At 48.3% G+C, this 22,112-nt stretch overlaps 1 protein-coding gene across 1 annotated transcript in view; it reads right to left on the bottom strand.

Moving 5' to 3' along the window:
- LOC138369272 ((Lyso)-N-acylphosphatidylethanolamine lipase-like) overlaps positions 1-22,112 on the bottom strand; it is a 63,081-nt gene that overhangs the window by 11,424 nt on the left and 29,545 nt on the right. Inside the window, exons 5-7 of the mRNA XM_069332280.1 lie at positions 15,533-15,687; positions 13,210-13,327; positions 1,881-2,067 (exon numbers count right to left, since the gene is read on the bottom strand). Coding sequence (XP_069188381.1) covers positions 1,881-2,067; positions 13,210-13,327; positions 15,533-15,687 — 460 coding nt within the window. The remainder of the gene's footprint in view (positions 1-1,880; positions 2,068-13,209; positions 13,328-15,532; positions 15,688-22,112) is intronic.

Here is a 22,112-nt window from a genome sequence, read left to right as displayed (position 1 = left end):
CGGCGGCGCGGCAACGGGTGACGTCACACTAGTTTGCTCGTTTTTGTTTGGGGAGTTCTATCCACTTGTTCGGCTTTTGGTAGCAATATTTTCAGCAGAATAGGGGTTAGTTTTGGAATGTTTACCTTTCTAGGTGCCTGACCCGGTCGATGGCAGACATAGAATGCTTCCAACCACATGGGGGCTTCTATAGGCCATTGCTCCTCTTGCCTCTCTAAGGGGGGGCCAGGTTCTGGCTCGTGGTCCCCAGTAGGCCTAGAACTCCACCTACATAGACTGGTGCCAAAGCTAGGGATATCCATATCGGCCTGGATAGCCCCGGGGAGCTGTAGGAGCATTCCCTAAAAACCATGAGCATCGCCCCGAGACAAGGGGACAGAGCAACCCTCAGACTCGCACAAGGTGAGAGGGGACCCAGAGGTCGCATCCATCGGACCTCGTGTGCCTCCGCGGGGTTTCCCAGGGCACTTGGACTTTTTCGCTAAAGTTAGGCCCAGGCAGGGTATTGCTAACTGGCGCCCAATACTACCAAACAAACTACTAAAGCTGAACCCCATCGGGACGTGTCTACTTACGGGGGCGAAGCAGGGGGTACCACCGAAATCAGAAGGTCAAACCCTAATATAACTGGGGGTAGGGACACACAGGCAGGACCCCCCACCAAGCAAAAAAAAAAAAAAAGGAAAAAGAAAACCCCCGCAAGAGGACAATGTATGCAGGAGGAACAGAGCCGGCCACTGTTATAGGTGAAAACTAGCTACGCAGTACCCCGCGCTCCTACCAGTGCAATAACTACCACTTACCCCAAGGTAAACTAGGGAGGAAACCCCCCCAACACACTCAGGGTGGTCAATCATCGAGCAGCAAAAGACCAACAGAGGTAGACCCCAAGATGACTTGTGGAATATAACCCCAAGCCCTAGTTGATGGCAGATATAAAATGTTCCAAATCCCACGTGTATTTCATAAGAACATAAGAACATAAGAACAAAGGTAACTGCAGAAGGCCTATTGGCCCATACGAGGCAGCTCCTATTCTATAACCACCCAATCCCACTCATATACTTGTCCAACCCGTGCTTGAAACAATCGAGGGACCCCACCTCCACAATGTTACGCGGCAATTGGTTCCACAAATCAACAACCCTGTTACTGAACCAGTATTTACCCAAGTCTTTCCTAAATCTAAACTTATCCAATTTATATCCATTGTTTCGTGTTCTGTCCTGTGTTGATACTTTTAATACCCTATTAATATCCCCCCGGTTATGTCCATTCATCCACTTGTAAACCTCTATCATGTCACCCCTAACTCTTCGCCTTTCCAGTGAATGCAACTTAAGCTTTGTTAATCTTTCTTCATATGAAAGATTTCTAATTTGGGGAATTAACTTAGTCATCCTACGCTGGACACGTTCAAGTGAATTTATATCCATTCTATAATATGGAATAGTATAATAGAAATATATAATTTCTATAGGCCATTGCTCCTCGTGCCTCTCTGAGGGGGCCAGGTTCTGGCTCGTGGTCCCTGGTAGGCCTAGAACCCTATTTACAATGAGTGATGCCAAAGTCTAATGATATACATAACAGCCTGGATAGCTCCAGGGAGCCGAAATGGCTCCCCCAAGAAAGGGACAGTGGCAGTAAGAAACAATGTGCACACCATAGCAGTTTGGATGAAGGAATGAGAGGTGTAGCACCTCCCACACTTCTGACTGATTTGGAGGAAGATATTGACCAGGACATTGAACAAAAGTTTATATCAGATGAAAATACATGATTCTCTGGATTTAGTGAATCTTAGATAAACATTGGTGACAGTGATATTCTTGTTAGTGGTGAGGGTGCAAACAAAAAGGAGAGAATTAGTAATTTACCTGCACATCTACATATGAATCCTTCCTCATATATTTGATTTGAAAACCTGGATCATGATCCACCCACGATCTCGATCCATAAATCAACGTCATGGGCATTCCTTTCCTAAGAGAGTCCATGCGCTGGATCATGGGATACTTGGCCCAACCAAACCCAGCCATTAGGGTATGAAAGGCAGATTCCCCACTGAAAATGCAAAGCCAATAATAATAATAATAATAATAATAATAATAATAATAATAATAAACCAGCGTTGAATGTAATGAAATGCCATTTTCTGGGTGAGCCCCGGAGGCTCCCTGGAGCTTATCGGGCTAATGTATGTTATGTTAGACTGAGACATAAGCTAAGGAGTTCAGACCTACCAGGGACCAGCGCCAGAACCTGGCCCCTTCAGAGAGGTTTAAGGGAACAATGGCCCTAGAAAACCCCATTGTGGTTGTGAGTTTTCCTTATCTGCCATCAACCGGGGTTAGGCACCCAGAAAGGTAGGCATAACAAAACAAACCCCACATGGTAAGAAACTAAAACCAAAAACCAAACAGAAGTAGAAACTCTCTACAATCCCAAGGAAAGAAGCAAACAAGGAATTATCATAATTTATTGCTATGCCGGTCGTCCGCACAGCTCTCCCCGCCCCTAGAGGGGGAGGGGGCGCCCCGACCTCACAGTGCCGGCTGCCTTCAGTTCGGAAACTAGGCTTCAACTAATGCGAAAAAACCCCCGCCGACCGGATGGGAGAGAGGATAGCCAGGGAGCCTCCGGGGCTCACCCAGAAAATGGCGTTTCATTACATTCAACGCTGGTTTTCTGTGGGGAGCCCCTACGGCTCCCTGGAGCTACATACCCAAAGAGAAGGAAAATAGGGACTTACCCAGGAGGTGGTGGCCACAAACTCCTCAACGCGAAATCGAGACAACTGTCTGCAACCTGCGACTCAAAGCAACACAAGAACTCCAAGGAGCAGGTACATTCACCAAATAACAGGCAGCTAGGACCCTGTTCGACTTCCAAAATCCACGAATATGAGCCCAAGACATGTTACCGAACACGGCAGCCATAGCTGCAAACTAACGAATGACATGGGCGCGAGCATAAACCGCAGGCTGGCTAGACTTAATAATCCTGTGGACAACCTGGGAGACCCGAGCACTGGAACAGGGAATGAGGGAAACCGGATTAACCCAAAGCGCATCCCCAGCCACCCCAGCTGAAGCGCGCAGGTAACGGCGAAGAGCCACAACTGGACACAACACATGATGCACCCCCGGCCGAACCAACCACGCATCAATGACCCAAGGACCCATCCGGAAAGCAGCCATCTCGTTCTACGCCAGAAAAGGTGGAGAAGACTGCAAATGGACAAACCTACCCCCAGAACCAAAAGAGCAGAAACCCCTGCGCCGGAGAACATGAAGCTCCCCTACCCGACCCCCAGAGGCCAATGCCAACAAAAACAATCTGGAACCGAAGGGGCCACCACAAACCAAAGAGAGGAAAGATAGGAGAGCACCCTGTCCAAGGACCAGGACGGCTCAGGCAGCACATGAACAGGCCGGAGGTGAAACATAGCACGAGAAAGCTTATGGAACGAAGCGGATGTGACGTCCACCCCAACGCTAGCTTGAGCGGCTCCGCCAGCTCCGCACGATACGAGGCAACAGTATTAGGCATCAAATGACGGTCCTGAAAAAGCCAAGAAAGGCCAAGACAACCTATGAAGAGCAAGAAAATGGCAAAAAGAATGCCAGGAAACTTCATACTGTCGCCGAGACGAAGCTCTCAGGTGGGACACCATCAATGAAGCCACCTGATCACCATAGAAATGGTGATACACCCGCGTCAAAAAGACCAGACGCGAAGAGCAGAGGAGAAGGTTGAACCAGCCCCGTACCGGATCGGATCGACCTGCTGAAAGAGGCGGAGCTGCGGGAAACGTCCCGGGTTCGGGCACCGAACCAATAGCACCGGAAAACAAGGCTGGGTCGGCCACCAAGGGGCTACAAGGACTACTCTCCCTGGGAATGTCTCCAACCGAACCAGAACCCGAAGCAACAGCTGGACCAGGGGGAAGAGGTACAGGTAACCCCACCTCGACCAGTCCTGCCGAAAGACATCCACCGCAAACGCTTCACAGTCGGGAAAGGGTGTCACATATATTGGGAGACGCCGAGACCACGCTGACACGAAGAGGTCCACATCTGGGAGACCGTACGTCTGGCAGATCCAACGAAACGAGTCATCGTCGATCGTCCACTCCGTGGACAGGGGATGGAAGCGAGACAGATCGTCCGCCAGAACGTTGGACACTCCCCGGACATGAACCGCACAGAGAGCCAAACTCCGAGAATCCAGCAGACGAACCACTCGAAGGGACCAACCCCAAAGAGCCAAGGACCGAAGAGAACCCCCGCGGTTCAGGCAATGAACCACTGGAGAACAGTCCGAATGGAGGTGAATGGTCGATCTCCGAGCGACCCGAAACTGAGAGACCGCAGTCTCTGCAAACAGCAACGGACAAAACGGAGACAAAAACCTAAGAGCCAGGGCCCAAGCGGATTCCAATGAGGGGGCGAGCACCGCCTGACAACATACGAGGCGAGAAGCAAAAAACAGTGACAACGCTTCCTTCAGGATGGGCGCAAAGAGCTTTAACAGTGCAGCCGACGCCCTAGCTGCAGAAATCAGTGCCCCAGACAAAGGCCCTTCACTCAATGCTCCTACATCCTCCTCAAGCCAAGCAGAAGACAGCTCTAGAAGGTAAAAGAAACGCAGAACCAAAGCCAAATGCCCACGGGTGCGCGACTACTCCGCAACCAACGAAGCCGAAAGTTGAGGAACCTGCATGTGAAGCTGGAAAAGGCCAACATCCCGAGAAAGCACGGGAGCGAACAAGCACGCATTAAGGTGCTCAAACTCGCCCCCCAGGTAAACCTGCATAAATGTAGAAGTTTCCCGCCAATCAAGCGTGTGGGTCCGACAGAACCCATGCCACGCCCCCAATGAAAAGAAAGGGCAATCTTCCAGCCAGGAAGACTCCAGAACCTCCAAACGCACCCAAAAATGGGAAGAAGAACCGAACTCAAATGTGGACGGATCCATTGCAAAGGCATAACCCGGGTCTCACAAGAGGTATGCAGCAAGAGCTTCCCGAGCCACCTTCACAGAGATACGGGAAGTAGAAAACCTCTGGAAAGACGGATCCGAGGTACCCAAAGGCGCCCGGAACCGAACCCGGGGAGGAGCCGAACCCAAATCATACTCATACAGGGAAGGGGAGGGGTAAGAAAATCCCTCTCCCTGCAACAATAAGCCCCGCAAGGAAGGCAAAAGCACCTAAGCGGGGTCAAAGGGGGCCCAAGGACCCCAGGTTGACTCCTCCCCAGCCCCAGTATTCCCCACGTTGGGACCCGGGGCAGAGCCGTCCTCCAAACCCTCTACCCCCTGAAGAAAAGGCAGAGTCCAGGGGAAAGGCAGACGAGAAGGGGTCTGCTGGTGGGACCCAGAAGCCTCGGCAGGAGGAACCGGCTCAAATGCCTCCGTCCCCGACCCGGATGGGGCAGCCCCCGAGGCAGCCCGAGTCTCATTACCAACTAAACCCTGTGCTGAGGCCGAAACCCTCAGATGTTTTGGAGCCGGACACAGGGGGGGGGGGGGGAAGGTGCAGAAAGAACCACAGGGAAAGGACCAGGGGGCACGGCAGGAGCCAAAGCCAGAGCGACTAACACCCCCCCAGGTCAGGGTCCCTAAAACCAAAATGGGGCAGCCTTGGGGCATCCGAGTGGGAAACCAACCTAGCGCGTTGCAATAACCTAAACCTATCATGCAACGCTGATGCTGCCTGTACCTAACAGGAACATCCTAAGAGTAAAACTGGAGCACAAGCAGAGAACATGACTCGCAAGACTCCGGGTCAAAGGTGTCATTGACCCAACAGGCAGCATGACGGAGGCAAAACAGGTGACTGTCACCCTGAGACAAGGGCACACTGCAACCTTCAAACCCGCATAAGGCAGGTTGGAACTCGGGAGACGCATCCATGGGTCCCCGAGCCACGACAGGGGTTTCCAGGGGCCCATAGGTTAGCAACTACGGGAAGTCCGGGCAAGGTGTTGCTAACCAGTTAAGAAACCCAAACAAAACAAGGGGTAAATGATAATATTGAAAACCCCTGGGACGTGTACAAGCACGGGGGCCTAGCAGAGGACCACCAAAACAATACCAGGTGAACTATAGACCCACGAGGCACAACCTCCACCAAGCAAACAAAGACAAAACAAAAGAAAAACCCCGCAAAAGTACACAGTCCCCAGAGCAACAGGAACCGGTCGCCACTTAGGTGGCAGGCCGCGCAACATCTTGACGCCCTAACCAGCACAATACCACTCCTTAACCAAGGCCAAACAAGGGCCCCAAGCCCCAGCTGGCCCCAATGGCGAGGCAAATGCCAAGCAGCAAGAACTCCTACGGGAGCGGTTCCCGAACACCCCAGAGATGATAACCCTGACACGCAAGGGCAGTACTCACAGGGCGCCTAGGGAAGGAAGCCCCTAAGCGCATGCAGCCCCGGCACTGATGAAGTACTGGCCACCACACACCACACAAAAACAGCAGAGAACGCCACACGAGACAAACACCGCCCAGGAATTTGAGGCCAGAGAAGCGTCTATCCCGGTTGACACTAGCTTGCGAACTGAAGGCAGCCGGCGTGGTGAGGTCCGGAGGCCCCCCCTTCCCCTTCCAGGGAGGGGAGGATTGCGCGGACAACCGGCACGGCAGTAAATTGATTGTTTGATTGTTTCCTTGGGATTGTAGGGAGTTTTCTACCTTTCTGTTCGGTTTTTGTTGTAGTTTCTTACCATATAGGGTTTGTTTTGTTACGCCTACCTTTTTGGGTGCCTAACCCCAGTCGATGACAGATAAGGAAAACCCCCAACCATATGGGGTTTTCCAGGGCCATTGCTCCCTGAAACCTCTCTGAAGGGGCCAGGTTCTGGTACTGGTCCCTGGTAGGTCTAAACTTCATAGCTAATGTCCCGGTCTAACATAACATACATTAGCCCGATAAGCTCCAGGGAGCCGTAGAGGCTCCCCACAGAAAATTCCTAAGTATGGGCATTTGTAAGTTGAGGTTCCATTGTACAAGTACAGTGCTTCCTCAGTCTAACGAACCCCGCTCTATCGAATTCCCGGAAGAGCCAAACAAACTGAATTCGGTACCAAATGTTCAGTGGAACATACAAATGTTCAATTAAGCGAGAAATGTTCATCTAAGTGGTCACCGAGGCCAAGCGCCAGAGCTGGTTGTCATTAACTATGATTCACCAATGTGTAAACAGTTATACAGTGTTTTATTATCCTTACCCATTATTTCTAGGGAGAAATGGTGATAAAATGGTGTCAGGGGGAGCATTGGTGAGAGTTGTTGTTGTCAGGGGGCAAGTGGTGTCAATAGTTAGGGTTTATTGTTAAGGGGCAAGTGGTGTAAGTTATGTACAGTATTCTCATGGCAGGCAGGTTGTCAGTGGTAGAAGTTGTCAAGGGAAGCACTCACACCATCCCCCACACCTTGTGGTGTCAATAAAGGCTGGTTGTCAAGGGAAGCTCGAGTAATAGAGGTGGTAGTAGAGGCTGTAAAGGTAACAAGTGACTGGCGCCTCAATTCTCCCCCTCCAGCCCCCCCCCCTCCCTCCTGCACCTGACCACCAGAGACCAGCGACTACTCACTCTCCTCTCCTCTCGTCGTCAGATGCCACGAGTCAATTTAATGATGTTAATTACCACATTATCTACACTGAAAATAGCCTTTTTATTAGAAAAATTCATATTGAAGCAATAATAATGGTGAAAATTGTGATATATACAGTATTTTAAACAGTTGGAACACATTTCCTTTTCACAGAATTTTTAAGACAATTGGGGTGTCGCTACTGGAGTCATTGGGGGGAAGGGGGGGGTCCAGGATCGTGTGAGCGAAAACCTGTTAACCAATCATCAATTATGGTGACTGCTGACTCCACACCACATGGCCACCTCGATACTACACTCGATGCTTTTCACAAAATTAAGAGAGAAAATTTTACCATTTTAGTGGCTTGTAACACATCCCTCTATCATATTCCTTATTCAAAATGAAGAATGCATAATAAATGGGCGTGTGTGTCAGTAGTGAGGGGGATGTATTAGGGGGTTAGGAAGTCCGCTAGCCTCTATTTTTTTTTTTTGTCGGGCGTGTTGAATGAGACGCTACCAAGCCTGCTGCCTCAATACACCCCATGGATGGTGTGAGTGGTGTGGGGGATGGTGTCGGTGGTGTGGGGGATGGTGTGGTGGTGTGGGGGATGGTGTGAGTGGTGTGGGGGATGGTTTGAGTGGTGTGGGGGATGGTGTCGGTGGTGTGGGGGATGGTGTGAGTGGTGTGGGGGATGGTTTGAGTGGTGTGGGGGATGGTGCGAGTGGTGTGGGGGATGGTGCGAGTGGTGTGGGGGATGGTGCGAGTGGTGTGGGGGATGGTGCGAGTGGTGTGGGGGATGGTGTGAGTGGTGTGGGGGATGGTGTGAGTGGTGTGGGGGATGGTGTGAGTGGTGTGGGGGATGGTGTGGTGGTGTGGGGGATGGTGTGAGTGGTGTGGGGGATGGTGTGAGTGGTGTGGGGGATGGTGTGAGTGGTGTGGGGGATGGTGTGAGTGGTGTGGGTGATGGTGTGAGTGGTGCGGGGAATGGTGTGAGTGGTGTGGGGAATGGTGTGAGTGGTGTGGGGGATGGTGTGAATGGTGTAATTACCTAAGTGTAGTTACAGGATGAGAGCTACGCTCATGGTGTCCCGTCTTCCCAGCACTCTTTGTCATATAACGCTTTGAAACTACTGACGGTCTTGGCCTCCACCACCTTCTCACCAAACTTGTTCCAACCGTCTACCACTCAGTTTACAAAAATGAATTTTCTTATATTTCTCCGGCAGCTTTGTTTCGTTAAATCTATGTCTCGTTTAAATCTATGACCTCTTGTTCTTAAAGTTCCAGGTCTCAGGAATTCTTCCCTATCAATTTTATCGATTCCTGTTACTATTTTGAACGTAGTGATCATATCGCCTCTTTTTCTTCTATCTTCTAGTTTTTGCATATTTAATACCTCTAACCTCTCCTCGTAGCTCTTGTCCTTCAGTTCTGGGAGCCACTTAGTGGCATGTCGTTGCACCTTTTCCAGTTTGTTGATGTGCTTCTTAAGATATGGCCACCATACAACCACTGCATATTCCAGCTTTGGTCTGACAATAGTCGTGAACAATTTCTTTAGTATTTCTCCACCCATGTATTTAAAAGCAATTCTGAAGTTAGAAAGTGTAGCATAAGCTCCAAGCACAATGTTCTTAATGTGGTCCTCAGGTGACAGTTTTCTATCTAGAACCACCCCTAGATCCCTTTCTTTGTCAGAATTCTTTAAAGATTTCTCACATAATTTATAGGTTGTGTGGGGTCTATGTTCTCCAATTCCACATTCCATAACATGGCATTTATTCACATTAAATTCCATTTGCCAAGTGTTGCTCCATATACTTATTTTGTCCAGGTCTTCTTGAAGGGCATGACAATCATCTAGGTTTCTTATCTTCCCTATTATCTTAGCATCATCAGCAAATATGTTCATATAATTCTGTATTCCCATTAGTAGATCATTTATGTAGACAATGAACATTACCGGTGCAAGAACTGAACCCTGTGGCACTCCTCTCGTGACATTCCTCCAATCCGATACCTTGCCTCTGATTAAGGCCCTCATTTTTCTGTCAGTTAGAAAATTTATCATCCGTGTTAGAAGCTTACCTGTCACCCCTCTAATATGTTCCAGTTTCCAGAAAAACCTCTTAAGGGGAACTCTGTCGAAAGCCTTTTTTAGGTCCAGATACATGCAGTCAACCCAACCATCTCTTTCCAGTAAAATCTCTGTGGCTCAATCATAAAAACTGAGTAAGTTTGTTACACAGGATCTTCCAGATCGAAAACCATACTGTCTGTCTGATATTATATCGTTTTCCTCCAGGTGTTCTACCCATTTAGTTTTAATTATTTTTTCCAATATTCTGACTATTACACTTGTCAATGATACAGGTCTATAATTAAGGGGGTCTTCCCTGCTTCCACTTTTATAGATTGGAACTATGTTAGCCTTTTTCCACACATCAGCTACAACTCCTGTAAACAGGGATGCCTGAAAAATCAGGTGACGTGGAATGCTTATCGACACCTAAAGGGCATGAAAGATATTATAATGAAGCCGCACACTACTAAGAAACAAACTAAAATTCAAAAGTTTTTGGTACGGTTTCACAGTAGGCCTACAGGACCAGCACTAGCAAGGACTCCCTTTGTGAGTCAGGTGAAAAAAAAAAAGTGGGGTTTAGGGTTGGAAGTTTTTTTTGAAGGGGCTGGACAGATGGAATGAATTCCGCACTGGAACGAATCTGCTTCGCCCCATATAGTTTGCTCAAGTGAGGACACACTTATACAACCTGTGTATATAGTGTAATATCAGCAAAAGCACTGTTTGATTGATCGTAGAATATAATAAATACTGTAGAAACACCTAATCCAGAATCCGCCAATCCGGAAAACACTCAATCTGGCAAAAATCGTGGCCGGATAAAATTATCTTCCTACCCGGCCAAAATGTCCATAAAAGCCGGACTAGGGGATATTTAGCCGGATTAGCGTATACTGATAAAGAGTTTGAAGTCTAAAAATCTCTCCAAAACCAAGGATCAACTTGCTGCAGAATATAACATATGAACCTTCACCACTGAGAGAAAGACAAGCGAAATGCTGAGCCTAGCACTCAATGTACACCACCACCAGAAAAGGAGAGAGTCAGGCAGGGTTCAGGCAAGCTGGGAGGCTTCAGTCAAGCAGGGAGGCTGGAGTGGGTGTGGGTATCAGGAGTGGGTATGAGTGTGGTGGGTTTCAGGGGTGTGTGTCAGGAGTGGGTGGGTGTCAGGGGTGGGTGTCGGGAGTGGGTCTGTGTCAGGGGTGTCGGGAGTGGGTCGGTGTCAGGAGTGGGTGTCAGGGGTGGGTGTCAGGGGTGAGTGGCAGGAGTGTCAGGGGTGGGTGTCAAGGGTGGATGGGTGTGGTGGGTGTCAGGGGAGTGTGTCAGGAGTGGGTGTCAGGGGTGTGTGTCAGGGGTGTGTGTCAGGGGTGTGTGTCAGGGGTGTGTGTCAGGGGTGAATGTCAGGATTGAGGGTCTGGGGTAGGTGTTGGGAGTGGGTGTTAGGAGTGGGTGTTAGGAGTGGGTGTCAGGGGTGGGTGTCAGGGGTGGGTGTCAGGGGTGGGTGTCAAAGGGTGGGTGTGGTGGGTGTCTGACATACATGATCTGCCCGCCCACTCACCCACCTATCAACCAAGCAACTAACCACCCACCCAGCCCCACACACTAATTATAGCATGTGGGGTAAAGAAAGGTTCAGTATTACAAATTATTTTGTTTGTGGTATAAAAATTGTTGGAAATGGTCACTTTTGGACTTCCCGGTGAAAAAGTACGTTAATCCGGAAAAGTGTTAATCCGGCTAGATGTACTTCCCATATAGTCTGGATTAGCACGCTAATAGAGTATGTCACATATATGAGCCCAATAATTTTGATCATAGCAATTTTCCACACACTGAACTTGGTTTGCGAACTTAAGTTATCCAAAAGTTCATTTCCCGATTGGGGTTGGGGTTTCACTCTTCACGAACTAAGTTCGGGTAGTGAGGAAGAGGTTCGCCAGGCCTCACGCCGGCCCGGGGTGGTGGGAAGGTGGGTGGAAGATGACCTAGTTTGCATGCAGGCAAGCAGGGAGGGAGGGAGGCAAACGGAAAGGCAGTGAAGGAGCGTGTTAGCGAAGTCAGCGTGTTAATTCGTTGACAAAGCACCAGGTGACCAAAGCCTTCCACCCATATTAAAACTTATATCTTAGAATGGCATAAATATTGTACAGCTATGTTGATTTTTCTTTTAAGTGTACAGTATTACAATATGTTAATAATTATTAACATGTTTTATTGATTCCTGTTTATTAATTAAACAAATACATTTTTACTTATGAATTATGGACAGTTGAACTACTTGACCTTGAAGCAAAGTGTGTGTATGGGATGTAGGGGGATGGGAGGGAGGTCTGTCGGTGTTTGGGGAGGGGCGGGCTCAATCCGATAAGCCTATCACACTTAACTGCGTTAGCCAGATTTGTTTCTTAAATTCTAGATGCACATCATCATATATATTTTTGGCTACAAATTTTGTTTAGTAATATTATTAGGAAAATAAAAAGTTATAAATATACTTGTTTCATGAATGCTTTATTGAATTAAATGAAGATTCTCCAGGCTATCTGTGGCTGGCAATCTACTAAGCTAGCCACCTGGGGGGGGGGGAGGGAGGGAGACCAGCAGTAGTGAGGGTGGAAGAGCAGCAGTGAGGGTGTGAGGGAGAAGTGGATCAGGACTACTGCAGGCAATGAGTCACAATAACGTGGCTGAGGTATGTTGACCAGACCACACACTATTAAGTGAAGGGACGACGACGTTTCGGTCCGTCCTGGACCATTCTTACGATCGACTTGAGAATGGTCCAGGACGGACTGAAACATCGTCGTTCATTAACTGTCTAGTGTGTGGTCCGGTCAACGATCAGGACTACTCTTATTGGTGAGTGCAAACAAAGTACTGTCGCATTTATGCTATTAACCTGTCGATTTTGCCCCTAGATGTTTTTTTTTCTCCATTTTCCTACATTTCTCGTTTACAAACTTACACGGTAACTGACGGGTCTTTTCTCAGAGGGGTTCGCAAACTAAGTGGTCTTCTGTATATAAATTTCCCAAATTGCATAATTTTTAATATTACTGCAAAAAAACAAAAGAAACAAATGATAAACATCAAAATAATTGTGAAAAATTTCATTTGTGGCAACTGCCGCCCCATGGGGTGGAGGGGTCGAATGACCGTGAGCGCTCCATCGCTCAGTCCCCATAATTTGCTCAACTTTTCTGCTCCATCATGGGTAAGGTATGTCACATACAATATTTTATTTTAGTTTCAAGTGATCAGAGACTGCAATTTAACAATATAAGAAGAGAAAATAATATTTTGCAAACAGTTTATTTTTGGCGCACCATGGGAATGTCATATTTTAAGGCAGCACAACATGGTGGTAAAGCATCATGACAAACGTTAGCTATATTATGTACATGATAAACTAAGCACTGGTAAAAAAAAATTAAATATACATATAACATTCAATTAATATGCATCAATGATGCCAAATACTGTACACTAAATTGTTTAATTAACTTACGATGGATCTTGAGCATTACAGTGGTATAAGTAATTGGGGATCACTTCTTCGGCACTTTTTACTATACCAGAGAACTTGCGAATCAAGTCTGGTCTAGCTTTCTGAAGCAATTTTGGACCTGTAGAAGAAACAACTTATAATATCCTACAAATTCCACCACATATCATCAAGAATTTGAAGGGTACAAATACTAAGAGTAATAATTACATAATGATTTAATTAATTTTGACTGAATGAAGAGAACACAAAATGTTGACAACAATGTCGATAGCCCATAAAGCGAATAAGATTATCCATATACAGTACACTCCCCAGCTTTGCTATCGGACCTCAATCATTCGTTTATTCCATCTATTCATTTGTGATCCGGTCTCGGAGAAGCCTAAAGAAGGTGATCCAGCCTCAGAGAAGCCCAAGAAGTTGCTGGTGTCCCACCTGTGTGAAACACACAGGTGGGACACCAGCAACGAAGCCATCTGCTCACCATACAAGTGGTGATAGACTCTAGTCAGAAGGACCAGACGCGAAGACACGAGAAGAGCGAACCAGCCACGTAACAAAATGGGCCAATCTACTGAAAGAGGCAGAGCCACGGGAAAACCCTCGGGTTCGGACACCGTGTAAGCAGCGCCTGAAACCAAGGCTGGGCTAGCCATCAAATGGCCAAGAAGGCTACTCTACCTTGGTAAGTCTCAAAGCTAGGACCTGGAGTAACAGTGGAACCGGGGGGCAGAGGTACATGTAACCCCCACCCCGACCAGTCCTGCCTGAAGGCATCAACCCTGATGGCCTTGTAGTTGAGAAAAGGCTCCACATATACACATTGTGACTTCGCTCTCAGTGCACCAGGTACAGATAAATTTTCGCTTCCTGTTTCTTCATTGTGTGCTTGTAAATAACGCACTCACGTACACCCTTGGCTTTAGAACTTGTAGGTTGTATGTAGCCAAGCTTGTAAAGCATAAGGTAGCATTGAAAAGATTATAGGAAAAGATCAATTTGTAAGGTAGTCTTGAAAAGATCACTTTGTATGGTCCCACACAGGAAGAGATTCAGCTTACCTCAAGAGTGTCCATCAGTCAGGAAGAGATTCAGCTTACCTCAAAGAGTGTCCGCCAGTCAGAAAGAGATTCAGCTAGCCTCAAAGAGTGTCCGTCAGTTAGGAAGAGATTCAGGTATTCTTGAAAATATCTATGGAAAACACCACCATGGAAGCCGCTAACACTGTTCATCTATGCTACTTGTATCAGATGCATCATCACTGAATGCAGAAAACGATTCATCTATGTATCATCTAAATAAATTGGAGATAGCATAGGATTGCAAGGGTGACACTCAGAGCTACAACTGGATACGCTTGCTGTATCGTCCTTATAGGTGCTGTACCCCTTGCATCCGACCTTTGTGTTAGGTCCTTATTGTGCCTAGCTTCATCAAAATTGTGACCCTTATGTTCTTCAAACAATAAGGTTTGAATTTCACCGACAGAGAGTTATCTTTCAACACCACGTCGGACAGGTGTTTGGGAGCCAGAGGTGCGTGTGCCACCCATGGATGCTCATTCAGTACTAACCCAGCCAGCAGCCCTAGGGCATTCTGGGAATTTTTTCCAAGATGGCTGCCTCTCACTGGAGGTCCTAAGAGTCCATTTCGTACACAACCAACCTCGTACACATTTAGAATTGGTACCGAAAATTCAAAAAGAGTTTTCTCGGTTGGCGCAGTTTCCCGCCGACCGAGAATATTCGGTTGGCGCATTTAAGTGGTTAATCGACTGAGCTACGACATGGTCAAAAGGAGTTGAAACCGAAGTTCTACTGAACTAACTAGATCCTGCAGCCTCTCTGAGGCACAAACTAGGGTTTTTACATAACTTCCCCCAATGCACTCGAGCTATGTCAATAAACCGTTCTCCCTCTTCGCCCTTACTTCATTACACACAGAAATCACAATTGCATGATGCATCATATGAACAAATCAACAAGACCCGTGACGAGGATGTGTTCATTTGATGTATCATGCAATTGTGATTTCTGTGTGTAATGAAGAAAGGGCGAAGAGGGAGAACGGCCTATTGGCATAGCTTGAGTGCATGGGGGAGTTGTGTAAAACCCTGGTTTGTGCCTCGGAGAGGCTGCAGGATCCAATGAGTTCAGTAGAACTTCGGTTTCAACTCCTTTTGACCATTTCGTAGCTTAGTCGATTAAGGAAGCGTCTGGGATGCTCTCGGACGCAGGTTCGAATCCTCGTCATGGCCCTTGTGGGTTTGTTCATTTGATCCATCACGCAACTGTGATTTCTATGTGTAATTAAATCCACTTACCCCATGGCCCAGCTGTTCTCACAACAAAGAGAGGGTTGAAGGGTTGGAGCACGGCACCAATGACTTTGACCCAGAAGGGAAATTTATAGCGCTCGGCCACATCCAACGGACGTTCTGGGAAGCCCCATGGATCAGCCAAGATGAGGTGATGAATCCTGCATGGAATATTCATCTTATATTAAATTTTCCACTGAGAGCTTAAAAATCTAAAAATTACAAATGCCTTTTTCCAATGTCTTAAAACTACAGTATTCTTGCCTTTATAAATCATATGCAATAAACAAAATCAATTTGAAAATTCATTTAAATTACTATACACTAAAATATGTTTCAGATGCTAAAGAAAACAGATTCAAAATTAAATTCCTATGGATACTATCACATGATGGCATCTCAAGACATGACAATGTTGATATGCTTGCAAAGACAGCCAGTAGAAAACCAGTGGTAGAAATTGATATGGGGTTCTTGAGGTTATCTTGAGATGATTTCGGGGCTTTTTTTTTAGTGTCCCCGAGGCCCGGTCCTCGACCAGGCCTCCACCCCAGGAAGCAGCCCGTGACAGCTGACTAACACCCAGGTACCTATTTTACTGCTAGGTAACAGGGGCATAGGGTGAAAGAAACTCTGCCCATTGTTTCTCGCCGGCGCCCGGGATCGAACCCGGGACCACAGGATCACAAGTCCAGTGTGCTGTCCGCTCTAAACTGAGGAGAAGAAGAAAGAGCACGCTGTCCAAAGACCAGGAGAAGGCCAGAGGTGAAACAACGCACGAGATAGCTTACGAAAGAGCGCAGATGTAACACCAAGCCCGAAAGCATGCTGAAGCGGCTCTGCCAGCACCGCACAAAACGAGGCGACAGTATGGGTCAAGATGACGGCCCCGAACTTCCACCAACAAATGCAGCCACCCAAGAAGGGACAGAAGGGAAAGGAAGGACCGCCAAAAAAAACCATACTGCCGCCAAGAAGAAGCAGGCAAGTAGGACACCAACAACAAAGCCACTTGACCACCAACCAAAGGTGAATGAATGACTCGAAGCAGACCTAACCAGCTCTTTAAAAGTTCATTCGAGCCTAAAAAGAGGCGGAGCCGCGGAAAGATCTCGGGTGCGACCACCAACCAAGCTGAGCCGGAACCCAAGCAGGCAAAGAAGGATATGGAACGTCTGCCGAACATAAAAACTCCACAACGCGAGCGAGCTCGCCAGGAGATTGGAGACTACGGGTCCAATGTAAGACTCCAGAGAAGGGACACCGTGAGACCCTGAAAATGCCAACAGGCAGGGCAAGCCAGAAAAACAGGAACCCAAACCTGGCAACAAGAGGGCCAAAAGGCACAAACACACAACAGTGTATAGGAGAAAACGAGAAAAAGACCAAGAGAACAGCCCCAACGGCCAGGGACAAGAGTGAAGCAGGAAGTTGACGAACGAAGAAGGCATGCAGCAAATTTGGAACGAAAGGGACACAACCAACCCACAGAGCTGCAGACCATGTCCCAACAAGTCACGCCAACAACACAGAGTCGCAGGCCCTGTCGCAACAAATCAAACTGAAGAAGGTGCAAAGGTTTGCCACCAGACTAGTACCCGAACCGAGGGGTACGAGCAACGAAAACACTAATGAACACAAGTGCACACGTATCATGCGACACAGGCGGAAGGAGCATCCAAAGGAGCCAAAGAAACACAAGAAACATTCCAATTGGCAGAGTAGTAAACAAATGGAATGCATGAGGAAGGGAAGTGGTGGAGGCTGACCCCACACACAGCTGCAAGTGCAGACAAGACAGAGCCCAGTAGATGTCAGGGAAGCGACAAGGGAGAGGCAGGACGAAAGAGCCAAGCTCAACCCCAGGAAGCACAACCAGGGGCGGACAACCAGGTGAGGACAGAGAAACCAATGTACATGGAAGGGCCAAGCCAGGCACTCCAAGACGGGAAAGGAATGAGGGACCCCAGAGAAGACCACGAAAAATGCCACAATCATACCCCAACATGCAACCCCAGGCACAAAACTGCAGCAAAATGTCACCCCAACATCCTGACACAGTAACAAGTACCACATGTTACTAATGCACATGTGCGAGAGGCAAAGCACCCGAAAGAAAAGGACGCAAAACACTAGCACTGGTGCACACCGCTCAGACCAAAACAAACTCCCACGGCGCATGCGCAGAACACGATGTCCGAACCGCACAACTTGCTTGGCGGGAAGGCGCCAACTAGGACTACTTCACAAGAAAAGTAGCCAAACAGTTCGTGATCCGAGTGAACCGCTAAATAGAAGAAACAGCCCAGCTCATGGGACAGGAGCCAAAAAAGGAGTAAGCAGCTACTGTACACACATAGCCGGCTTATGAAATGAAGACAATAAACTTAATCGGGAACCCAATTGGGCTACAAGTAGCCCAATCTGTCATCCAGGACCAGGACTATGGAAAGAAAACAAGCAGTGCCAAGAGAGAGCACGGAGAGAAGAGACAGCAACAAAAGAATGCAACAGGGTCGAAAACAAAGAATAAGCACAGAAGAGGACCAACAAGCCCTAGAAAGAACCAGAGGAAAGCCACACCGAAAGACAACAGACGTTCCAATAATACGAGAAGTAGCGAAAAACCTTCCTGAACCTTCAAGAACACACAGAACGAAGCACAAATCACGAAGGCTCATAAAGGCACAGTCGCACCCGAGACCAAAAGTCATGCACAACCCCAAAAAGAGGGGAACATGACGGAGAAGTACCGTCCCACGAAAAAGGGGGGAATAACGGAGAAGAACACCCACCAACAGAACGGAACCAACTGACTCAAGGGACAAGGAACTGAGACCAGGGAGGGGCCGACGCCCAACAACTCATACGTATAGGGGAGAGGAAAAAAATCCCACTCCGCGTAACCCGCAAGCCCCGCTCAGAGGGTAGAAAAACCCTGGAGAGGTCCAACGGGGCCCTAGGTACCCCAAGTCAGCCCCTCCCCAGCCCCCGGGCCGAGCTGTCCCCCCCAAAACCTCGGCCTGACAAGAAAAAACGGGGCAGCCGCGAAAATACTAAGGGAGCGAGCCCACTGGCAGACTCGTACAACACAGCTGGAGGAACAAGCTTGAATGCCCCCGTCGCTACCCCGGAAGGGGAATTCCCCGAGATCGCCAGTCTCAAAACCAACGAAGCCCCGCCCTGACCCCGAACCCACAGTGGTAAGAATCCGGATGCAGGTAGGAAGGGGGGACCAGACTAGACCACAACAGGGGAAAGACAAAGGGGCGTGAAAGGAACCAAAACAACCAACACCAACCAAAACGGGGCAGCCTCGGGGCTTCCTGGGAGCAAACAACCTGCCACCATCGAAGCTCAACGTCCAACGCCCGTGCTGCCTGCACCCGCATAGTCAGCATAAGACTGGGTAACCAAGTCACAAACAAGCAACAAAACTAGCAGGACTCCGGGCCGAAGGTGTCAACGACCCCGCAGGCAGCAGACAGAGGCAAAGACAGAGTCACCCAGAGACAAGGGGACAGAGCAACCCTCAAACTCGCTGAAAGTGAAGGGGGACTCTGGGGTCACATCCATCGGACCCATGCGCCCCCAGGGGTTTCCCAGGGTCCTGAGCGTTTACTATAATAGGTCTCGTGCTCAGGTAATCCCTGGTAGGGTACTGCTAACCGGTGCCCAAGTCTACCAAACAACCTTCTAAGAACTAGCCCCGGGATGTGTACACTCATGGGGACCTAGCAGGGGGAACCACCGGAAGAAGGAAGAGTACTCAGTACACAGGGGACACATGGGGCAAGAATGAAGGCAGACCCCCCCAACCAGGCAAACAAACAAAAAGAAAAAAGAAAACCTCACAAGAGGACAGAGTACCAAGGCTGAACAGAGCTGGCCGCTATGACTGGTGAAAACAAGCTGCTTCCAAGGGCTTCCCCTTCCCCCTCCCGGGGAGGGGGGGAGCTGCGCAGACAGTGACGCGGCAACGTGTGACATCATAATCGTTTGTGCGTTTCTTTTAGGGAAGTTCTATCCACTTGTTCGGCTTGTGATAGCAATTTTCACCAGAATAGGAGTTTGTTTTGGGATGCTTACCTTTCTGGGTGCCTGACCCAGTTGATGGCAAACATAGAATGCTTCCAACCACACAGGGATTTCTATAGGCCATTGCTCCCCTTGCCTCTCTGAGGGGGCCAGGTTCTGGCTCGAGGTCCCCAGTAGGCCCATAGAACTCCATACACATGACTGATGCCAAAGTCTGACATTAGCATATAAGCGTGGATAAGTTCCGGGGAGCTGAAGGGGCTGCCCCCAGAAAAACTCTTAAAAATAGCTTTGGAAGAAGTTAAAGCAAATTTAAACATAAATGACTACAATAGGAAAGGAAATTCAACAGGAGAACAGTTTTTGTCAGCACAGATAGAGGAAGTTACACAGGAAATAGAACAGTGCAAGACGGATATGCAACTTACCTATGCACAAATGGCCAAGGAGAAGGAAAAAATTGAAGAAGCAGTAAAGGAAGCCAAACACTGCAGCAACCAGGATAAAACAAACATTAGGCTGGAAGTGAGAAAGGAATTGGCATCTAACCCAAAGTTGTTGCAAAACACAGTTGATCGGAGTGAGTCCCTGATCATTTTTGGTTGCAAAGAAAAGGAGATAACATCTAGGTCAGAAAGACCTGTAGACGAAGCGAAAGTAGTAGATAAAATTATTGGCCTCATGGAAGGTCTTACTACCATAGAAAACGTGTGCAACTACAGGAGAATAGGCAGGTATGGAAAAGGGAAAGATTGACCTTTGAGGATCACCCTAAATGGTGCCAAACAGATGAAAGAAGTACTAAGGAATGCAAGAAAATTACAAAGTGATGAGGATGGGAAAGTGTGGTTGTTAAGACGAGATCTTTCAAGAGAAGATAGAGAGAAGCTGAAACTAAACATCGTTGAGGCAAAAGTCTAAATGAGAGCAGAAACGAAGAAGAAATCAATCCTTTTATTCTACAAAGTGATAGGGGTAGGTAGGCCAGTAAAATGGTACAGAAAAAAGGCAAACAAAATGGCTAGAGAGGGGTAGTGAAGAATAAGGAGAGGGGGAACAAGTTCCTGAAGACTGCATACACCAACATAGATGGAGTGAGATCAAAGATACTAGAGTTAAGTGATGTAATACAGCTGCAGACACCAGACATTGTTGCACTCACAGAGACAAAACTTAAAGATGTTATTTTAAATGAGGTCATATTCCCAAGGGGCTACTCAATTTGAAGACGGGACAGAAAAATTAGTTAAGGCGGTGGCGTTGCTGTGCTGGTGAAAGAACACCTAAAAGTAAACGAAATAATGATTGCCAATCCACAAGAAGTTGACATAATAGCACTAGAGATCTGCCATGAGGATGATAAACTAATGATCAAAAATACATATAGTTCACCGCCAAGCACCACAGGGACAAAAAACCAGCGTTGAATGTAATAAAATGCCATTTTCTGGGTGAGCCCCGGAGGCTCCCTGGAGCTAATCGGGCTAATGTATGTTATATTAGACTGGGACATAAGCTAAGGCGTTCAGACCTACCAGGGACCAGCGCCAGAATCTGGCCCCTTCAGAGAGGTTTCAGGGAGCAATGGCCCTGGAAAACCCCCTTGTGGTTGGGGCTGTCCTTATCTGCCACCAACCGGGGTTAGGCACCCAGAAAGGTAGGCATAACAAAACAAACCCCACATGGTAAAAAACTAAAACAAAAAACCGAACAGAGAGGTAGAAACTCCCTACAATCCCAAGGAAACAAGCAAACATCACACTTTACTGCTGCGCCGATCGTCCGCGCAGCCCTCCCTGCCCCGATAGGGGGAGGGGGGAGCAACAGACCTCACCGCGCCGGCTGCCTAGCATCAGTTCGGAAGCTAAGCTTCAACCAACGCGAAAAAAACGCCGTGGGAGAGAAGGTTGCCAGGGAGCCTCCGGGGCTCACCCAGAAAATGGCGTTTCATTACATTCAACGCTGGTTTTCTGTGGAGAGCCCCTACGGCTCCCTGGAGCTTCATACCCAAAGAGAAGGAAAATAAAGGGCGGACCCGGGAGGCGGCCGCCACAAACTCCGCAATGCGAGGCCGAGACAACAGGATGCAACTTGCGACCCAAGGCAACAAGAACGCACAGGAGCAGATACGCACATAAAGAATGGGCGGCCAAGAACCTGTGCGACCCTCAAAGGACCGCCCGAAATGAGCCCTGGACGTCACCAACACAGCAGCGAAAGCTGCAAACATTCAAACAGCACGGACAAACCGCAGGCTGGAAGACTTAAAAACTCTGCGGACGTCCTGGGAGACCCGAGCCCTGAAACAGGGAACGAGGGGAACCGGATCAACCCAAAGCGCATCCCCAGACACGGTACGCAGGTAACGGCAAAAAAGCTCAACCGGACAACACAGGACGCACCCCCAGCCGAACCAATCAAGCATCAATAACCCAAGGAACTCTCCGGAAAGCAGCCGTCTCGACTGTCGCCAGGACGGAGAAAGGCTGCAAACGTACAAGCCTACCACCAGTACCAAAGAGCAGAACCCTGAACCGAAGGGGTTGCC

This window comes from Procambarus clarkii, chromosome 27, assembly GCF_040958095.1.
Source record: "Procambarus clarkii isolate CNS0578487 chromosome 27, FALCON_Pclarkii_2.0, whole genome shotgun sequence".
Lineage (NCBI taxonomy): Eukaryota > Metazoa > Arthropoda > Malacostraca > Decapoda > Cambaridae > Procambarus > Procambarus clarkii.
Note: the sequence above shows the minus strand (reverse complement) of the source record. Positions and strands in the feature narration are given on the sequence as shown.